At 43.2% G+C, this 17894-nt stretch overlaps 1 protein-coding gene across 3 annotated transcripts in view; it reads right to left on the reverse strand.

The window, feature by feature from the left end:
• Nucleotides 1-503: 503 nt before the first annotated feature.
• Nucleotides 504-17894, reverse strand: part of MOCOS (molybdenum cofactor sulfurase) — a 57540-nt gene continuing 40149 nt past the window's right edge. For 2 of the 3 annotated variants that reach the window (XM_047697418.1, XM_047697419.1), the window contains exons 12-15: nucleotides 15830-15935; nucleotides 12657-12795; nucleotides 3117-3221; nucleotides 504-722 (exon numbers count right to left, since the gene is read on the reverse strand). In XM_047697418.1, coding sequence (XP_047553374.1) covers nucleotides 591-722; nucleotides 3117-3221; nucleotides 12657-12795; nucleotides 15830-15935 — 482 coding nt within the window. In that variant the 3' untranslated portion in view covers nucleotides 504-590. The remainder of the gene's footprint in view (nucleotides 723-3116; nucleotides 3222-12656; nucleotides 12796-15829; nucleotides 15936-17894) is intronic. The other variant, XR_007121899.1, reaches the window with a different exon arrangement.

A 17894-nucleotide genomic window follows, 5' to 3' on the forward strand; every position in this document is an offset into this window, starting at 1 on the left:
TGCATTTGTAAACCCTAAAAATAAACCATCTGAAAAATAAGTAAGGAAAACAATTCTACTTCCAATAGCATCATAAAGAATAAAATACTTGGGGTGGGGGGTGCCTGGATAGCTCAGTTAATTAAGTGTCTATCCACGACCCCTATGCCAGGTCCCTACTCAGCAGGGAGTCTGCTTCTCCCTCTCCCTTTGCCCCTCCCCCTCCCTGCTCATTCTCTCTCTCTCTCTCTCTCTCTCTCAAATAAATAAATAAAAATCTAAAAAAAAAAAAAAAGCCCTCATCAAATTAGAGTTATCCTATTTCAAACACATAGGGGAAGGTTACTGGGTGCAGTACAGCTCTAGGGCTATGTTCACTTCACGGAGCACAGAGGCCTTAGAACCGGCCTCCTGAGCCTGGCAGGGCACACAGGGAGAGCAGGAGTTAGAGGAAGCCGACAAGAGCTCCCTCTACTCCCAAGAGAACTCTCCTTGTTCAAAAGATGGTGGTCTACTGAGCCATGTGCCAATCTGAATAAAAGTGGTCAGAGTTGTAAAAGAGAAATTTTAATTTATGCTGAAAAAAAGTTTTAGGAGGTAACATCTTGATGTTAGCCAGAAGCAGGTAAATCATGGTGCTCTGCGTTTTCTTTCAACACAGGGAGCACCTGAGATCCTACAGACAGGAAACGTGGGGAAGACAAGTCCGGAGACATATGCATCAGGTACACTCCAAAGTTCACCTGTGAACAAGACAGCAGCAACAAACTAGATTATTTTAGCAGTTGAAAAATTTTGTAAATAATAATGCTCAATTAAAATCAAGTCAAATCTTTAAAGACATGTCTTAGAATATAATGAGAAACAGGAATCCCAATTTCAGACACCAAAGATTCTCATTTAAAATGTCCTTTCCCAGGGCTCCTGGGTGGCTCAGTTGGTTAAGTGTCTGCCTTTGGCTCAGGTCATGATCCCCAGGTCCTTGGATCAGGTCCCACATGGGACTCCCTGCTCAGTGGGGAGCATGCTTCTCCCTTTCCCACTCCCCCTGCTTGTATGCTCTTTCCCTGTGTCAAATAAATAAATAAAATCTTTAAAAGTAATAATAAAATAAAATCTCCTTTCCCAGGGTCCGTGGGTGGCTCAATTAAATGCCAAACTCTTGATTTCAGCTCAGGTCATGATGGTGAGATCAAGCCCTGTGTGGGGCTCCACAGTGAGTGTGGACTCTGCTTGGGATTCTCTCTCTCCCTCTCCTTCTGCCCCTCTCACCACACACACACCCTGCTTGCATGCATCTGTACACATGCTCTCTCTTTCTTAAAATTGAACAAATACATACATACATACATACATATTATCCTTTCCCGACAGTTACACCACACCTGTTAATGGCTGGACCCACCCTTTTTTCCTCCTTCCTATATACCCAGAGCTTCCAGTAGGAGGGCCTGCAACCGGCTCTCTGCTTCTGACCTCTGCCAGGCCAATTTCTGCTCTGTTCCCTGATGTAAAAACTATTTTATGAAAATAATAGCAAAATCCAGCATTTTCTTTGATGTGATTTTTTTTTTTATGTGGTGTAGGTTACATTCTCCAAACTCTTTAGAATAAAGACGGAACGTGCAAAATACAGAGTTGTGTGAATCTACTCCAAGTTTGCCATCAATGCAAGTGAGCCATAAGAACCCTTTGTAGCGTGCAATGTGCTCCCAGACCCGGCCATTGCTGTGATAACATCAGCTGGATGCCCCCGCATTCTAGGCCTCAGGCTAGGGGCTGAGGCCAAATTAATTCCTAAAGATTTGTGTACATTCAGGTGAAGGGTACACATGAACTCTCTATAATCTCTTTGTACTTTATCTGTAAATCTAAAATTATTCCAAAAATTATTAAAAAAAAAAAAAAGATGTGTGCACATGAGAATTACCGTGATTCTAAGAAGTACTATTTCCTTCCATGCCCCACAGTATTTGGGCCCACCCATCCCCTCCCCAGGCACCTTACATGGTGCAGCCCCAAGGTCCCCACGCCCCCAGGTGACATAGTCTGCTTCCACTGAGCGGACAGACACCTGGTAAAATACTCCAGCGCAAACCATATCTATCCTGCATCCACAGGGAGACTGTGGCAGTTATATACTATGAAACCAACAAAGTTACATACTATGAAACAAACATTCTATAAAACAAACACAGGAAACAGGGCAGAACCTTTTACTGTGAGTTAACCTTCTAATTTATTACTGGAGAGAGAGTAATATTTACATTATTTCAGTTAATGTTCAAGAAAGGCTCCATGCAGCCTGACTGCTTACCTGGCTTCCTAGAATTCTTGGCAAAAAACAGAACAGAACAAAACAAAACAAAACAAAAAACAAAAAAAACAGAAAGTACTAGCCTAGACATAGCTCTTCCTAAAGAATCAGTCTGTTAGTAGTTCAGTTTCTATCATCTGGCATCCACGAAAACAACATTGGGTCATAGGAAACCTCAAGAAGACATCTTACAGGGCTTCTGAGAGTGAAATTTACTGAATTTGTCTGTGCAGCTACTCTACTCACTAGAGGGCATTTTATGCTCATGAGACATCCGTGGTGAAGAAAATAATGATCAGGACAATAAAATTACTTTGCTGATTTACTCATTTCTTATTTATACCCCATATCTCTTCACTGAAATTTGAGAGTACCAAAAATACACATTATAGGACTCACAAAGGTAAGGAAATGGAGGGAAAGGAAAAACAAGATGGCGCCATGGAAGAGGTCAGAATCTTAATGGTAGCCCATCAGGGGTAGAAGGTCTTCCCACTTCTTTTTTTTTTTTTTTAATATTTTATTTATTTATTTGACAGCTAGAGATCACAAGTAGGTAGAAAGGCAGTTAGAGAGAGAGAGAGAGAGAGGAGAAAGCAGGATCCCTGTCGAGCAAAGAGCCCGATACGGGGCTTGATCGCAGGACTCTGGGATCATGACCCGAGCCGAAGGCAGAGGCTTTAACCCACTGAGCCACCCAGGCACCCCAGGTCTTCCCACTTCTAAAATGTACTCAGCACTATTACTTGGAACTACTGTTCTGGTGTGGATAACAAGCCAGGATCTTAAAACAGGCGTCATAGCTTGCAATCATGCTTACCTTTCTCTCGCGACTCTCAGAAAGTTTTTGGAAAACATTTTGGTTTCGCTGCCCTGTTTGCTGGTCGATGCAAATCATCTGGCATCTGTGACAAGGCCCTGAAACCTGGCAGGTGAGAAGGGAAAAGACAACATTTCCATGAAAGTGACCAGACATTCCCACTGGGCAGGGAGGAAGCTGAGTGCAAGAGGACAGGTTGTAAGAGGAAGAATCCAGCCCCACTCACACAGGGGGCTCATACTCTGACTGCAAGGAGCCAGAACGGGGCACCTCCTCACAGGGTCCTGGGGAATCATCCGTGTTTGCTCATCAGCTGAAAATCTGCTGCTTCAGGGCTTTGTAGAGAAAGAAAAGAGTGGTTGCAGATCTTGGATGGTTATCTCCGATTTCTTCCTGGATCCTCCCAGGAAGAAAAGAACTAAATGATCGTAGAGTAAACTAGGAGAAAATAAACATCCACGGCCCCCAGCACAAGAGTCACCAGTAAGAACCTTACTGTGTCCATGACCCTCTGACCCAGAAATTTCACTACCAGGAATTTCACAGAAGAAAAGAACCACAGCTGGGGCACCTGGGTGGCAGAGTCAGTTGAGTGTCTGACTCTTGGTTTTGGCTCAGGTCATGATATCAGGATTACGAGATCGAGCCCCACAGGTGGCCTCTATGCTCAGCTCTGAGTCTGCTCGAGACTATCTCCTTCTCCCTCTGCCCCTCCTGCTTGTACAGGCACTTTCTCTCAAATAAATAAATCTTTAGAAAAGAAAAGAAACAAAACAAATCACAAGTACAAACAAAGCTTCATGTACAAGGATCGTTCTCACATTATGTGTAGTAGGGGAAATATCTTAAACATCAAACAGTATCTTAAACATCAAACAGTAGAGAAGAATGGCCACACTCCATGTATATATCATGCAGGTATTAAAATTAATCTAGAAAGGGCTTGAAATAAAAGGGAAAGTATTTATGTTTATAAGTGAGATAAGTAGAAACAAAATCACATGTGTATTCATATATATATGCATATAACAGTGTCTTAACAGGGGTCATACCATATGGTAGAATGTCTATTAGTCTGTCATGAGCATGAATTGCTCCACGAGAAAATCTCCATAAATGTTAACACAAAAAAAGAAAGTATGCACTCAGCAGTGACAAAATGCTTCTTTTTTTTTGCACATATAAAAAGGGCAAAGGCACTTGATTTTCTCCTTCAGATCTCTGCTCACTCATTGGCAAACACAAAGTATGCACTAAAATCAGAAACAACTAAATGTGGATGTGTCTTGGCCTGTTCTGATTGCTCTCCTTCTGGCTGGTGGGCACCATGCCAGGGGAAATACAACCTCACTGCGGTACCAAAGTCAGGATGTGCAGGCCTCCATAAGCAGTGAGGGGGTGTTGTATGGGGCTCTGCCCAGCACTGGCCCTGATCCCAGGCAGACTTACCACCTCTCAAAGCCTCATTTCATCATCCAGCCCCTTAGCTTGATTCAGTAAGGATTCCAGATACTATTTCTAGGATGCAAAGTCCAGACCTGGCACTTAGTCATGCTCAAACATGGAAGCTCTCATGATTATACATAAGAATCCCTCAGATGGAATAAGATTTCCATAAGATCAGAAGACTAAACCCTCCAGGATCAAGGACAGAGCATTCTATTTTCTCTGCCTAGAATATTATGATTCCCAGGCCAGGACCCCTCTGAGGCTGCTGAGCCATGACCCTCAGAAGAGATGTCCCCAGCAAAGGCGGTCCTGAGAGGAAAGTATATAGATTATATTTTATATGTATAAATTTTATATGTATATATAAAATATACAAGCCTTTCTCAAGAGACAAGGTCTCAAGTACACAACCTAACCCTATACCTAAAGGAGCTGGAGAAAGAACAGCAAAGAAAGCCTAAACCCAGCAAGAGAAGAGAAATAATAAAGATCAGAGCAGAAATCAGTAAAATAGAAAGCAAAAGAATGGTAGAACAGATCAACGAAATTAGGAGCTGGTTCTTTGAAAGAATTAATAAGATTGATAAACCCCTGGCCAGACTTATCAAAAAGAAAAGAGAAAGGACCCAAATTAATAAAATCATGAATGATAGAGGAGAGATCATAACCAACACCAAAGAAATACAAACAATTATAAGAACATATTATGAGCAACTATATGCCAGCAAATTTGACAATCTGGAAGAAATAGATGCATTCCTAGAGACATATAAACTACCATAACTGAACCAGGAAAAAACAGAAAACCTGAACAGACCCATAACCAGTAATGAGATCGAAGCAGTCATCAAAAAATCTCACAATAAACAAGAGTCCAGGGCCATTCAGCTTCCCAGGGGAATTCCACCAGACATTTAAAGAAGATTAATACCTATTCATCTGAAACTGCTCCAAAAAATAGAAACGGAAGGAAAACTTCCAAACTCATTTTATGAGGCCAGCATTACCTTGATCCCCACATCAGACAAAGACCCCATCAAAAAGGAGAATTACAGACCAATATCCCTGATGAACACAGATGAAAAATTCTCACCAAAATACTAGCCAATAGGATCCAAGAGTACATTAAAAGGATTATTCATCACAACCAAGTGGGATTTATTCTTGGGCTGCAAGGTTGGTTCAATATCCACAAGTCAATCAATGTGATACAATACATCAATAAAAGAAAGAACAAGAACCATATGATACCCTCAATAGATGCTGAAAAAGCATTTGACAAAGTACAGCATCCTTTCTTGATCAAAACTCTTCAAAGTGTAGGGATAGAGGGTACATACCTCAATATCATCAAAGACATCTATGAAAAACCCACAGCGAATATCATTCTCAATGGGAAAAAACTGAGAGCTTTTCCACTAAGATCAGGAATACGGCAGGGATGTCCACTATCACCACTGCTATTCAACATAGTACTAGAAGTCCTAGCCTCAGCAATCAGACAACAAAAAGAAATTAAAAGCATCCAAATTGGCAAAGAAGAAGTCAAACTCTCACTCTTTGCAGATGATATGACACTTTATGTGAAAAACCTAAAAGACTAGATTCCAAAACTGCTAGAACTCATACAGGAATTCAGTGAAGTGGCAGGATATAAAATCAATGCACAGAAATCAGTTGCATTTATATATACCAACAACAAGACAGAAGAAAGAGAAATTAAGGAGTCAATTCCATTTACAATTGCACCCAAAACCATAAGATACCTAGGAATAAACCTAACCAAAGAGGCCAAGAATCTGTACTCAAAAAAGTATAAAGTACTCAGGAAAAAATTGAGGAAGACACAAAGAAATGGAAAAATGTTCCATGCTCATGGATTGGAAGAACAAATATTGTGAAAATGTCTATGCTACCTAAAGCAATCTATACATTTAATGTAATCCCTATCAAAGTCCCATCCATTTTTTTTAAAGAAATGGAACAAATAATCCTAAAATTTATATGGAACCAGAAAAGACCCTGAATAGCCAGAGGAATGTTGAAAAGGAAAACCAAAGTTGGTGGCATCACAATTCCAAACTTCAAGCTCTATCACAAAGCTATAATCATCAAGACAGTATGGTACTGGCACAAAAACAGACACATAGATCAATGGGGCAGAATAGAGAGCCCAGAAACAGACCCTCAACTCTATGGTCAACTAATCTTTGACAAAGCAGGAAAGAATGTCCAATGGAACAAAGACAGTCTCTTCAGCAAATGGTGTTGGGAAAATTGGACAGCCACACACAGAATGAAACTGGACCATTTCCTTACACTGCACAGAAAAACAGACTCAAAATGGATGAAAGACCTCATTGTGAAGCAGGAATCCATCAAAATCCTTGAGGAGAACACAGGCAGCAACCTCTTCAACCTCAGCCATAGCAATTTCTTCCTGGAAACATCGCCAAGGGCAAGGGAAGCAAGGGCAAAAATGAACTATTGGGGGGGTGGGAGGTTGGGGGCACCAGGTGGTGGGTATTGTAGAGGGCACGGATTGCATGGAGCACTGGGTGTGGTGCAAAAATAATGAATACTGTTATGCTGAAAAAATAAAAAATTAAAAAAAAAATGAACTATTGGGATTTCATCAAGATCCAAGATTTTTGCATAGCAAAGGAAACAGTCAACAAAACCAAAAGACATCTGAGAAATTGGAGGAGATATTTGCAAATGACATATCAAATAATAAATATATGAAAAACTTATCAAACTCAACACCCAAAGAACAAATAATCCAATCAAGAAATGGGCAGAAAAGACTTGAACAGACATTTCTGCAAAAAAGACATCCAGATGGCCAACAGACTCATGAAAAGGTGTTCAATATCACTTGGCATCCGGGAAATACAAATCAAAACCACAATGAGATACCACCTCACACCAGTCAGAATGGCTAAAATTAACCAGTCAGGAAACAACAGGCATTGGTGATGCAGAGAAAGGGGAACCCTCCTACACTGTTGGTGGGAATGCAGGCTGGTACAGCCACTCTGGAAAACAGCATGGAGGTTCTTCAAAAAGTTGAAAATAGAGCTACCTTACAACCCAGCAATCGCACTACTGGGTATTTACCCTAAAGATACAAATGTAGTGATCTGAAGGGACACGTGCACCCCAATGTTTATAGCAGCAATGTCCACAATAGCCAAACAAATATGGAAAGAACCTAGATGTCCATCAACAGATGAATGGATAAAGAAGATATGGTATATATGTATATATATGTGTACACACACACACACACACACACACACACACACAATGGAATAGTATGCAGCCATCAAAAGAAACGAAATCTTGCCATTTGCAAAGACATGGATGGAACTAGAGGGTATTACGCTGAGTGAAATAAGTTATTCAGAGAAAGACAATTATCATATGATCTCTCTGATATGAGGAATTTGAAAGGCAGGATGGGCGGTTGTGGGGGTAGGGAAGGAAAAAAATGAAACAAGATGGGATCAGGAGGGAGACAAACCATGAGACTCAATCTCACAAAACAAACTGAGGGTTGCTAGGGGGTAGGGGGGTGGAGAGATAGGGTGGCTGGGTGATGGATACTGGAGAGGGTATGTGCTATGTTGAGTGCTGTGAAGTGTGTAAGCCTGATGATTCACAGACCTGTATCCCTGGGGCTAATAATACATTATATGTTAATTTTAAAACGAAGAAGAAGAAGAAGGAGGAGGAGGAGGAGAAGGAGACGACGAAGACGACGAAGACGACGAAGACGACGACGACGACGACGACAACGACGGAGGAGGAGGAGAGATGTCCCACAGAAGGGATGTCCCACCAGCCCTGGACCCGGGGGCCCCATCCAACAGACAACACTTCAGGTAAAAATCCTGTCACTTTGGTAAAAAGACTCTCTTAAAACAGTTTCTCAAACTGGCAGAAAGAAAGATATTTTCCGGGTACTTCTTTACAACACCAAGACAAAGAAATCAATTTTCTTAAAACATTGTCACTTTTAAGCTTTTTTTTTTCTAGTACTCTTTTATCCATTGGGTTTTTTTTTTTTTAATTGTTTACAATGGGGTGCCTGGGTGGCTCAGTGGGTTAAAGCCTCTGCCTTAGGCTCAGGTCATGATCCCAGGGTTCTGGGATCGAACCCCACATCAGGCTCTTTGCTCAGCAGGGAGCCTGCTTCCTCCTCTCTCTCTGCCTGGATCTTTGCTTACTTGTAATCTCTGTCAAATAATAAAATCTTTTTTAAAAAATTGTTTACAAGGATACATGTTCTTTGAAAAATAACTCAAATGACACAGAAGAGTTAAGAATTAAAAGAGGAGCTCCTGGGTGGTTCAGTTGGTTAAACATCTGCCTTCGGCTCAGGTCATGATCCCAGGGTCTGGGGTAGCAGGATTGAGCCCAGCATGGGACTCCCTGCCCAATGGGGAGCCCGCTTCTTCCTCTCCCTCTGCCTGTTGCTCCCCGCTGCGTGTGCTTTCTCACTGTCTTTCAAATAAATAAATAAAATCTTAAAAAAAAAAATTAGAAGAGAAAGCACTCAGCAGTGGCCTCCCTCTCTGTCCCCAGAGGCAAGCAGCTGCTAGCAAAGCTGTAAGTTTGCTCTGGACTCTGGCTTACAGCAGGACACTCCCTGGGCTCTTAGAGGCCACCTCGTGCCCTCCCTGTTGGCATGACTTCATAATACATATTGGACGCCCTCCCATGTCTGTACTCAGAGACGACCCCATTCTTGGGCTTTGCCACGATGCCTGGCATTCCTGGGAACTCATGTTCCCCATTATGCTATGAAGCCATGTAAACAGTTTCTAATTCTTTGCTCTTGTCACTGATATTGTGATAAAGGTCTTAATCTACATAACCTTCTTTGCCATTTAACATTTTTTTAGTGTCGGTCTCTTTAAATGAGATTCTAAATTTACCCTAAAGATAAAGGCAACAGGGCACCTGGGTGGCTCAGTGGGTTAAGCTGCTGCCTTCAGCTCAGGTCGTGATCTCAGGGTCCTGGGATCGAGTCCCGCATCAGGCTCTCTACTCAGCAGGGAGCCTGCTTTCCTCTCTCTCTCTGCCTGCCTCTCTGTCTACTTGTGATCTCTCTCTGTCAAATAAATAAATAAAATCTTAAAAAAAAAAAAGATAAAGGCAACAGGTATCAAAGTTTTAATGACTTGATGATCCCCAGGGAAAAATTACTTTCGAAAAGAGATGTGCTAAATCTTTTGCATTGCAACAGCCTCCGCTTCAGTACTAGCATCGGCAAACGTCTTTTAAGCAGTTAGTTTTTAGAAGACACAGTACTAACTACAGTTGCTACTTTTTAGTGCCTACACAAGACTACATTGTATAAATATAGCAAGAACTTGTTTAACCAATCTCCCTTTTGTAGATACACAGAGTGTCCTCCAATTTTTCATATGTATAAAAGCACTACAATAAGCAAGATTGTAATATTGCTCTGCACACTTGTATGATTGTATTTTATGGAATAGACTTCTGCCAGTGAAAGTATTGGGCCAAAGGGCTGGCATATTCTCACTTTTATTAGAGAATGTTTATTAAGAGCAGTGACCTAAAAAAAGGCAAAGTATCTCAGGAAAGTTTCTTAAAGACTCTTTCCTATAAACTTGAGAGGCAGGGTTGGGGCCATAGGGGGTAGGGAGGGAAAAAATGAAACAAGATGGGACTGGGGAGGGAGACAAACCATAAGAGACTCTTGATCTCATGAAACAAACTGAGGGTGGCTGGGGGGTGGGGGTGGGGGTGGGGAATAGGGTGGCTGGGTGATGGACTTTGGGGAGGGTATGTGCTATGGTGAGCGCTGTGAAGTGTGTAAGCCTGATGATTCACAGACCTGTACCTGTGAAGCAAATAATACATTATATGTTAATTAAAAAAAAAAAAGTAAGAACACAAATAGCCAAGAGAAATGGAGGAGGTAGAAACATAAAATTCTTAGTCTGGAGTATTATCTCCTTTATTGGGGAGATTTAGGGATTAGAAGGGATTTGGGGTCACCCTACTCATACCTACGGTCTTGTCATACTTATTAGTAACACTCCATTTATTGTAAGGTCACCTAGGATAAGAAGAAAGACCTGAATATCTAAAATTACTACTAAAATGCCAAAAGGCAAACAGATTGGTCCCTGGCTAAGAGAGTAAGCAAGAAACACCTCAGATTTTCGAATCAAAGGCTCAGAATTGTCAGTCCTCGTTATTAAATTTTGCAATTCTTCTAGTCTGCTGCTTCATCTCAGGAACAGTATGCACACTCTGGAGTGACGGACACAGTTAACAAACAGGAGAGAAAGCGATGAAACGGGGCCTACACACAAGATTCACAGATGTGGGGCATGCACACAGAGGTGAGGAGAGAGAGGAGGAAGGAGAGAAAAAATAAAGATTTGAGGCCTACCAAAAAAAAAAAAAAAAAAAGACTCTTTCCTGTATTTCTGTCCCCGAGTACCTGAAGAGGCACAGGTGCTCTTGTTTTCAGGACTCACTGTGACCGTGAAAGGAAGCTAGTTCAAGTTTTTTCGCTTTCTTCTTTTCTTCCTTTATTTCTCCCTCCTTCTCTCCATTTCTCAAACACCATAATTGATGCCTGTTTGGTATCAGGCAGGATACGTGAGAGCAAGTGTTTTAAAGACACAGCAGGGACACAGCAATGGGAAATAGGAAGGAGAAGAGGAGGTCGGGAGGCAGGGATGAGGGGGGCGGGAGGGGGGAAGGTTGGTGCCAGAGACAGGTCTATGGGAGTGAATGTCAGACAGAGAAGAGATTGCTTTCTTCAAGGGGGAGTGGCTGCCAGGATAAGAGGAACTTTGGGGAGTTAAATGGATAAAAGAAATTCTTTAGGACTTCTTTGTGCCATGCAATTCAGCTGCCCTCCAAAACCTCCGACCTCTGACGTTCTGCAGTAAAGATTTTGGTGCTTGTTTCCGCTTTTCTGGGTATTACAGTGCTGTTCCTTCCAAATGCAGAGCGGGGACACGGTAGCCCCATGACAGCCACTTATACCATTGAATAATAACACTCCTATCACAATAGTTTCACCCCCCACTAAGAACAGAGCACATTCCCTGCAGACGACCCATTCTTCTGTCCCTAGCTCTTATCTTTCCTGTCTACTCGTTCTCTCAACAGCTCCTGAGCATGTTGAGTCCTGAGACCAGGACTGTTCTGGGCTTTAGAGGGACAGCAGGAAACAAAACATACTTGGGCCACCCCCCCGCTGTGTGCTCTGAAGGTGTACACAGGTGCCACGGAGAGTTGAACCTTCCCAAGGAGGGGACATCTGAGTGGAGGCCCTAGGTGACTGCAGGAAGAGCGTGCCAGGCAGAAGGGACAGCAGGAGCAAAGGCACTGAGACAGGAAGCATGGCACGTTTAGGAAATGGAGAGAAGGGCCGTATGGCAGGCGGGAGAGGGTGAGCTCCCAGACATTGGACAGGTCAGAGGGCTCAGGTTTCAGGGGCCCTCATTGGTTCTAAGGAAGAATGCAGGTTTTAGCCTAAGACTTCCTCCCATCCCACATGATTTGGGGAGCTCAGAGGCTGGGTAGAAAGGGCAGGCCATGGCTTTGCCTCTGACGACAAGCTCCTCCTCAAGAGCTGGCAAGGCCAGAAGGCAGAGTGAGGGAAGAAGGTGGAGTGGCCGTGGGCACTAAGGGACCATCCGGTGTCTGGGTCTTCCTCCACAAGCCCCGGACGGCAGGAAAGTCCAACAGGTTCTAAGAGGATAAAGTTCTCACAGACACAAGCATTCTAAGAAAACAGAGTTTACGCCTAAACACAATGATGCAGTGAGGAGGCACTGAGCCCGCGATCACCAGTACACCACATATTTTCTCTGCCCCATGGAAGGGACCGCTGCCACCCTCGTGGGGAATAAGCCCTAGGTCCTTCCAGAGGGAGCCCCAGAATGCAGATGTCACAAATCTCCTGCTAAAGTTTGGCAGGGCAGAGTCAAAGCCAGGGAGAGCTTCCCGCCTACCACCCTCCTGGCCTCAGATAGAGGTCAGTTTCCATTCGCAATCCTTGAGGAAGGAACCGAACTTCCCCCAGCTCACCTGGAAATGCAAGGAACCAATTGAAATCTCATCCCACTTCTCTTCTTCAAAAGCCCTTGTTCCGTTGGTAATAATATTGGCACGGAACCGTGAGATGAGGTCTTCCATTGGGAACAATTCCTCCTTTCCATTCTCATCACTGTTTAAGACATATCAAATGGGGGGGGGCGGGGAGTGGGGAGGAGTGGATAATTGCACTGTTTTAATTGTCCAACATTTCTAGCACTCGATGCCTGACTTCACCAACTGTCCTCTGGCCTGAAGCCTAGATGATCAGAGAAAGCTTCTACCACAAGTGGAAGGCCAACAGACACCCATCTGTTAAACAGACCTTGAAGGTATCCTCTGGGAGATAGTCTCACCTCCATGGACAGGCCTCCTAGAGCTGGTGGCAAGGGTGAGTAGATCTTAGCTGAAGAGATGAAGGACTCTGGAAACCAAGTGACCGGGGGTCAAGTGAACCAGCTTCTATATAAATACCCATTCTACAGGGTGAGTCTGGACGAGGCATTTAGGGGGCATCGATAGGCTTAATTACCAAGGACCTTTAATGTTCCAAGAGCTCATACTCTTTTTGGATATTAGAACATCACAAAGCAACAGCAAGTACATTCCCCACAGAGGACAAACTGGTGGTTACCAGAGGCGGGGGTGGGAGCAGGCAAAATGGGTGAAGGGAGTCGAAAGACACAAGCTTCCAGTCATAAAATACCTACGTCACAGGGATGTAACCTACAGCATGATGACTATAGTTATTAACACTGTGCTGCATATTTGGAAGTTGCTAAGAGAAAATCTTAAAAGCTCCCATCACAAGAAAAAGAATTATCAACTACAGGGGCGCCTGGGTGGCTCAGTGGGTAAAGCTGCTGCCTTCGGCTCGGGTCATGATCTCAGGGTCCTGGGATCGAGCCCCGCATCGGGCTCTCTGCTCAGCAGGGAGCCTGCCTCCCTCTCTCTCTCTGTCTCTGCCTGCCTGTCTACTTGTGATCTCTCTCTGTCAAATAAATAAAATCTTTAAAAAAAAATAAAATAAATTAAAAAAAAGAATTATCAACTACATATGGGGGCAGATGTTAAGCAAACTTATTGTGGAGATTGTTTCTCAATACATATAAATACTGAATCATTATATTATATACCTGAAGCTAATATAATAGTGTATGTCGATTATAGCTCAATAAAAACAAATTTACTTTCTAGCTTCCAGCCTGTTTTCAGTTTTAACTAGCGTATTAGTTAAAATAACTTTTTATTAGTTATTTTAATGAAATTTAATTTAAATTTTTGTAACTCTTGTTTACAATTTTTGTTTACTGCCATGAGGCCCCATAAAATGACTTTCTGAGCCTCCAAGCACCCTTCCCCCAAGGGAAAAAGCACTGGAAAAAAAAAAAGCCTCTGAAAACTTTAACAAAAGAACACACTGTACGATCCCGTTATATCAGATTCGAGAACAGGTGAAACTGTGGTGAACAAAATCAGAATACCAGTGACCTTTGGCAGGGCTGACTAGGAGGGGATATGAGGAAGATTTCTGGTTTACTAGAAATATTCTCTACTTGATCTGGGTGGTGGTTAAATGGGCATATACATCTATAAAAATTCACTGAGCTATGGGCTTACGATTTTTGTGCTTTGTTGTGCTTCAATAACAAAATCTTTTAAGTTGGGGGGTGGGGCAGAATTCTTAAGTAGGATTGGCATTTTCCCTGGAAACAGAACCTGAAAGGCTCTGGTGGAGGATAAGGCTATATCGCCATCCCCTCCCCGAGCAGGGAATGGTGTGTGAAAAACCAGGAGCCAGGAGAACCCCATCTAGTTTTGATACTGCATGTGACTCCCATGACCAAAGAGAAGGATGGTTTCCTCATCTGAAATGCAAGGGCTCGTACTTTCCAGTCCTAAAATCCTTTGATTCTGGATTTACCTTCCAAGTTACAAACCCTTCTTTTGTGCTTTGTGAAAGGAAAAATTTTATGTTCAAAAGCTATTGCGGTCAGCATATGGATTATAGAGTCTATCAAATTTGAAAGTAGAACAGAGACACCAACCAGAGAGTCCCAAGCGACCCTCCCAGGTTCTAGAAACAGGCTGGTCCTCCTACCTCCTCCCTGTCCCACCCACTTCCTGCTCCCCAGCCCTACATTCAACCAGGAAGTATGGTCCCCTCCTCGTAGGAACCAGGACTGCAGCAAGCCTGTCTCTACCTCCTAGTTTTGCACACCACAAATCCCAGACAACCACTGCCCTGCTCTCTCCAGGGCTCTAGGGACCTGAGAAGGAATGTCACACGGTGCCGAGACATCTTTGTGAACAGCCAGGGATCCTGCCGCTGCATCAAACTTCTGTACCCAAGGAGGGCGAGCTGGGCCATGGCCGGGGAACTCTGTTGTATGGTTTTGCCAATGACTATAAAGAGGAATTATGACAAACAGTGCATCTGTGTCATTTTTATTAAGCTGTATCAGTACATACTTATGAGCATGTACACACGAGCCCGGGACCATAGGGCATGTGAGAGTCACAGGATCCCCAGCTCGTGGTGACAGGTGTGGGCACAGCTCTCCTGGCCTATGGACTAAGGACAAGCAGCTGGTCCCAGCTCTCACATAGCAATGGGCTGATTTTTTTTGCCCTAATGGTCTGATTCCCTTGGGACTTCAATGTCCTTTAAAGAACAATGAAGAGGGTTGAATGAACCCTTTCTAGAGCTGACCTGCTAACACGCCAGGGCCCTTGGAAATCACTGGGTGGGCATAGACAGGCAGTGGTGCCGGTTCTGTCTGACAATACAGGCAAACAGCATCTAGAGCTACAACTCTAAAAGCTTCCATAATCACTCTTCTTTCCACTCAAAATGACTGTGGAAGTAGGGCAAGGCTCCTAGGGGACAGGGAGTAGTGGGAGGGTGGGCCTGAAATGAAATTGGGTCAAGTCCAATTCAATTACAACAAATGTGAAGAAATAGAATGAGTGAAAAATAAGAATTGGGGTTGACTAAGCACCATGAAGGCATCAGGAGAGACGTGGGAACTGGACCAAAGGGCTTTGTGATTTCCCGGGGCCTCCGTCTCTCATCGGGACTCCAGGACTCCCCAGCAGGGTGCCAGACTCACTCCCAGAGTCAAGGGGTTACACCTGTCTGCTGTTCCCCAGGCAAAGGACCTTACCTGGCACTTAACTGCTGCTGGAGCTCCAGAACACTAGATCTGTTTATCAGCAAATACTGCGCTTCGTTCACCAGAGAAAGGGTGGCTGTCGCGCCAGCAGACTGATCTAAAAGTGACGGAGTATTTTAAACAGTGTAAGTATCCTTCGATGGATGAATGGATAAAGAAGATGTGATAACCGCGTGCGCACGCGCGCACACACACACACACACACAATATTACTCAGCTATAAAAAGGAATGAAATCTTCGGGCACTTGGGTGATGCAGGTGGTAAAGCACCTGACTCTTGGTTTCGGCTCAGGTCATGGTCTCAGTGTCGTGCGATGGAGCCCAGCATCTCTCTGCTAGCAATTCTCTCCCTCCCCCTCTGCTCTGCCCCTCACTCGTTCTCTCTCTAAAATGAATAAATAAATAAAATCTTTTTTTTTTAAATGAAGCCTTGCCATTTGTGACAACAGGGATGGACCTTGAAGGCATTACGCTAACTGAAATAAATTAGACAGAGATGCTGTATGAGCTCACTGTATGTGGAATCTGAAACAAACAAAACAAAACAAAACATGAAAAGAAAAGAAAAGAAAAGAAAAGAAATTCATAGATACAGAGAAGAGACAGGTGGTTACCAGCGTCAGGGGATAGGGGTGGGCAAGACGGGTAAACGGAGTCAAAAGATACAAGCTTCTAGTTATAAAATAAATACATCATGGGGATATAATGTACACCATGGTGACTGTAGTTAATAACACTGTACGACATATTTGAAAGTTGCTAAGAGAGTAAATCTTAAACGTTCTCATCACAAGAAAAAAATGTGTAACTAAAAATGGTGACAGATGTTAACCAGACTTATCGTGGTGATCGTTTCTCCATATATACAAATATCAAGTCATCATGTTGTACATCTGAAACTAATATAATGTTACATGTCACTTACACCTCAATAAAAAGTTGAAATAAATTTAAAAAGAAGAGTTGTTTTCTTGGAATGCAAATGAATCATGCTTCCATTAGCTTGCATTTTTAAAAAGAAGACACTATTTCTACAAAGGAAAAGAAATGATGCCCTGGAAATAATAAAAATGTTCTAAGCATCACTCAAACCTCTCAGAAACAGAAAGAAAATGAGCTCTTAGAACACTCTGTTATTGTTTTTTTTTTAAGATTTTATTTATTTATTTGACAGACAGAGATCACAAGTAGGCGGGGCGGGGGTAGCAGACTCCCTGCTGAGCAGAGATGCCCCCCCGCCATGCGGGGCTCAATCCCGGGACCATGAGATCATGACCTGAGCTGAAGGCAAAGGCTTAACCCTCTGCACCACCCAGGCTCCCCTTAGAACACTCTGTTAATAATACTGCGGCGGGGGGACAGATAATAATAAAATGGTGAAGTGAAATTTGTCCAGAGGCACCTGGGTGGCTCAGTGGTTAAGCATCTGCCTTTGGCTCAGGTCTTGATCCCAGGGTCCTAGGATCGAGCCCCACATTGGGCTCCTTGCTCAGCAGGAAGCCGCCTTCTCCATTTCCTACTCCCCTGCTTGTGCTCCCTCTCTCGCTGTCTCTCTCTCTCTCTCTCTCTCTGTCAAATAACTAAAATAAAAATAAATAAAATATTTTAGAAAGAAAGAAAGGGAGGAAGGAAGGAGGAAGTTGGTCCAGCAAAAAAACCTGGAGGTAACATTTAGAGAAAGAGAGATGGGAGGGAGGCAGGGATGGCGACTTCCCCAGAACGATGGAAAGAGGTGCCTTGAGGAGGACCAGAAGCCCAGGACCCTGGGATCATAACCTGAGCCGAAGGTAGACGCTTAACCATTTGAGCCACCCAGGTGCCCCAAGGAAGGGTTTTCAGGTATGAAATATATAACAATAAAATATAATTCTGTCAAGGAAGTCAAATGGAAATACAAGTTGAAGAAGGAAAAGGAAAGAAATGAAATTTCTGACCAATTAAAACAAAGTATGCTCATACATAACTTTTTAAATGAATACTTGATCAAAACACTAAATACTGAGATTCTACTGGCCAATTTAGAGGACAATTTAAAAATGTACAAGGAAGTAGGGT

The sequence above is a fragment of the Lutra lutra genome, chromosome 12 (assembly GCF_902655055.1).
Source record: "Lutra lutra chromosome 12, mLutLut1.2, whole genome shotgun sequence".
Lineage (NCBI taxonomy): Eukaryota > Metazoa > Chordata > Mammalia > Carnivora > Mustelidae > Lutra > Lutra lutra.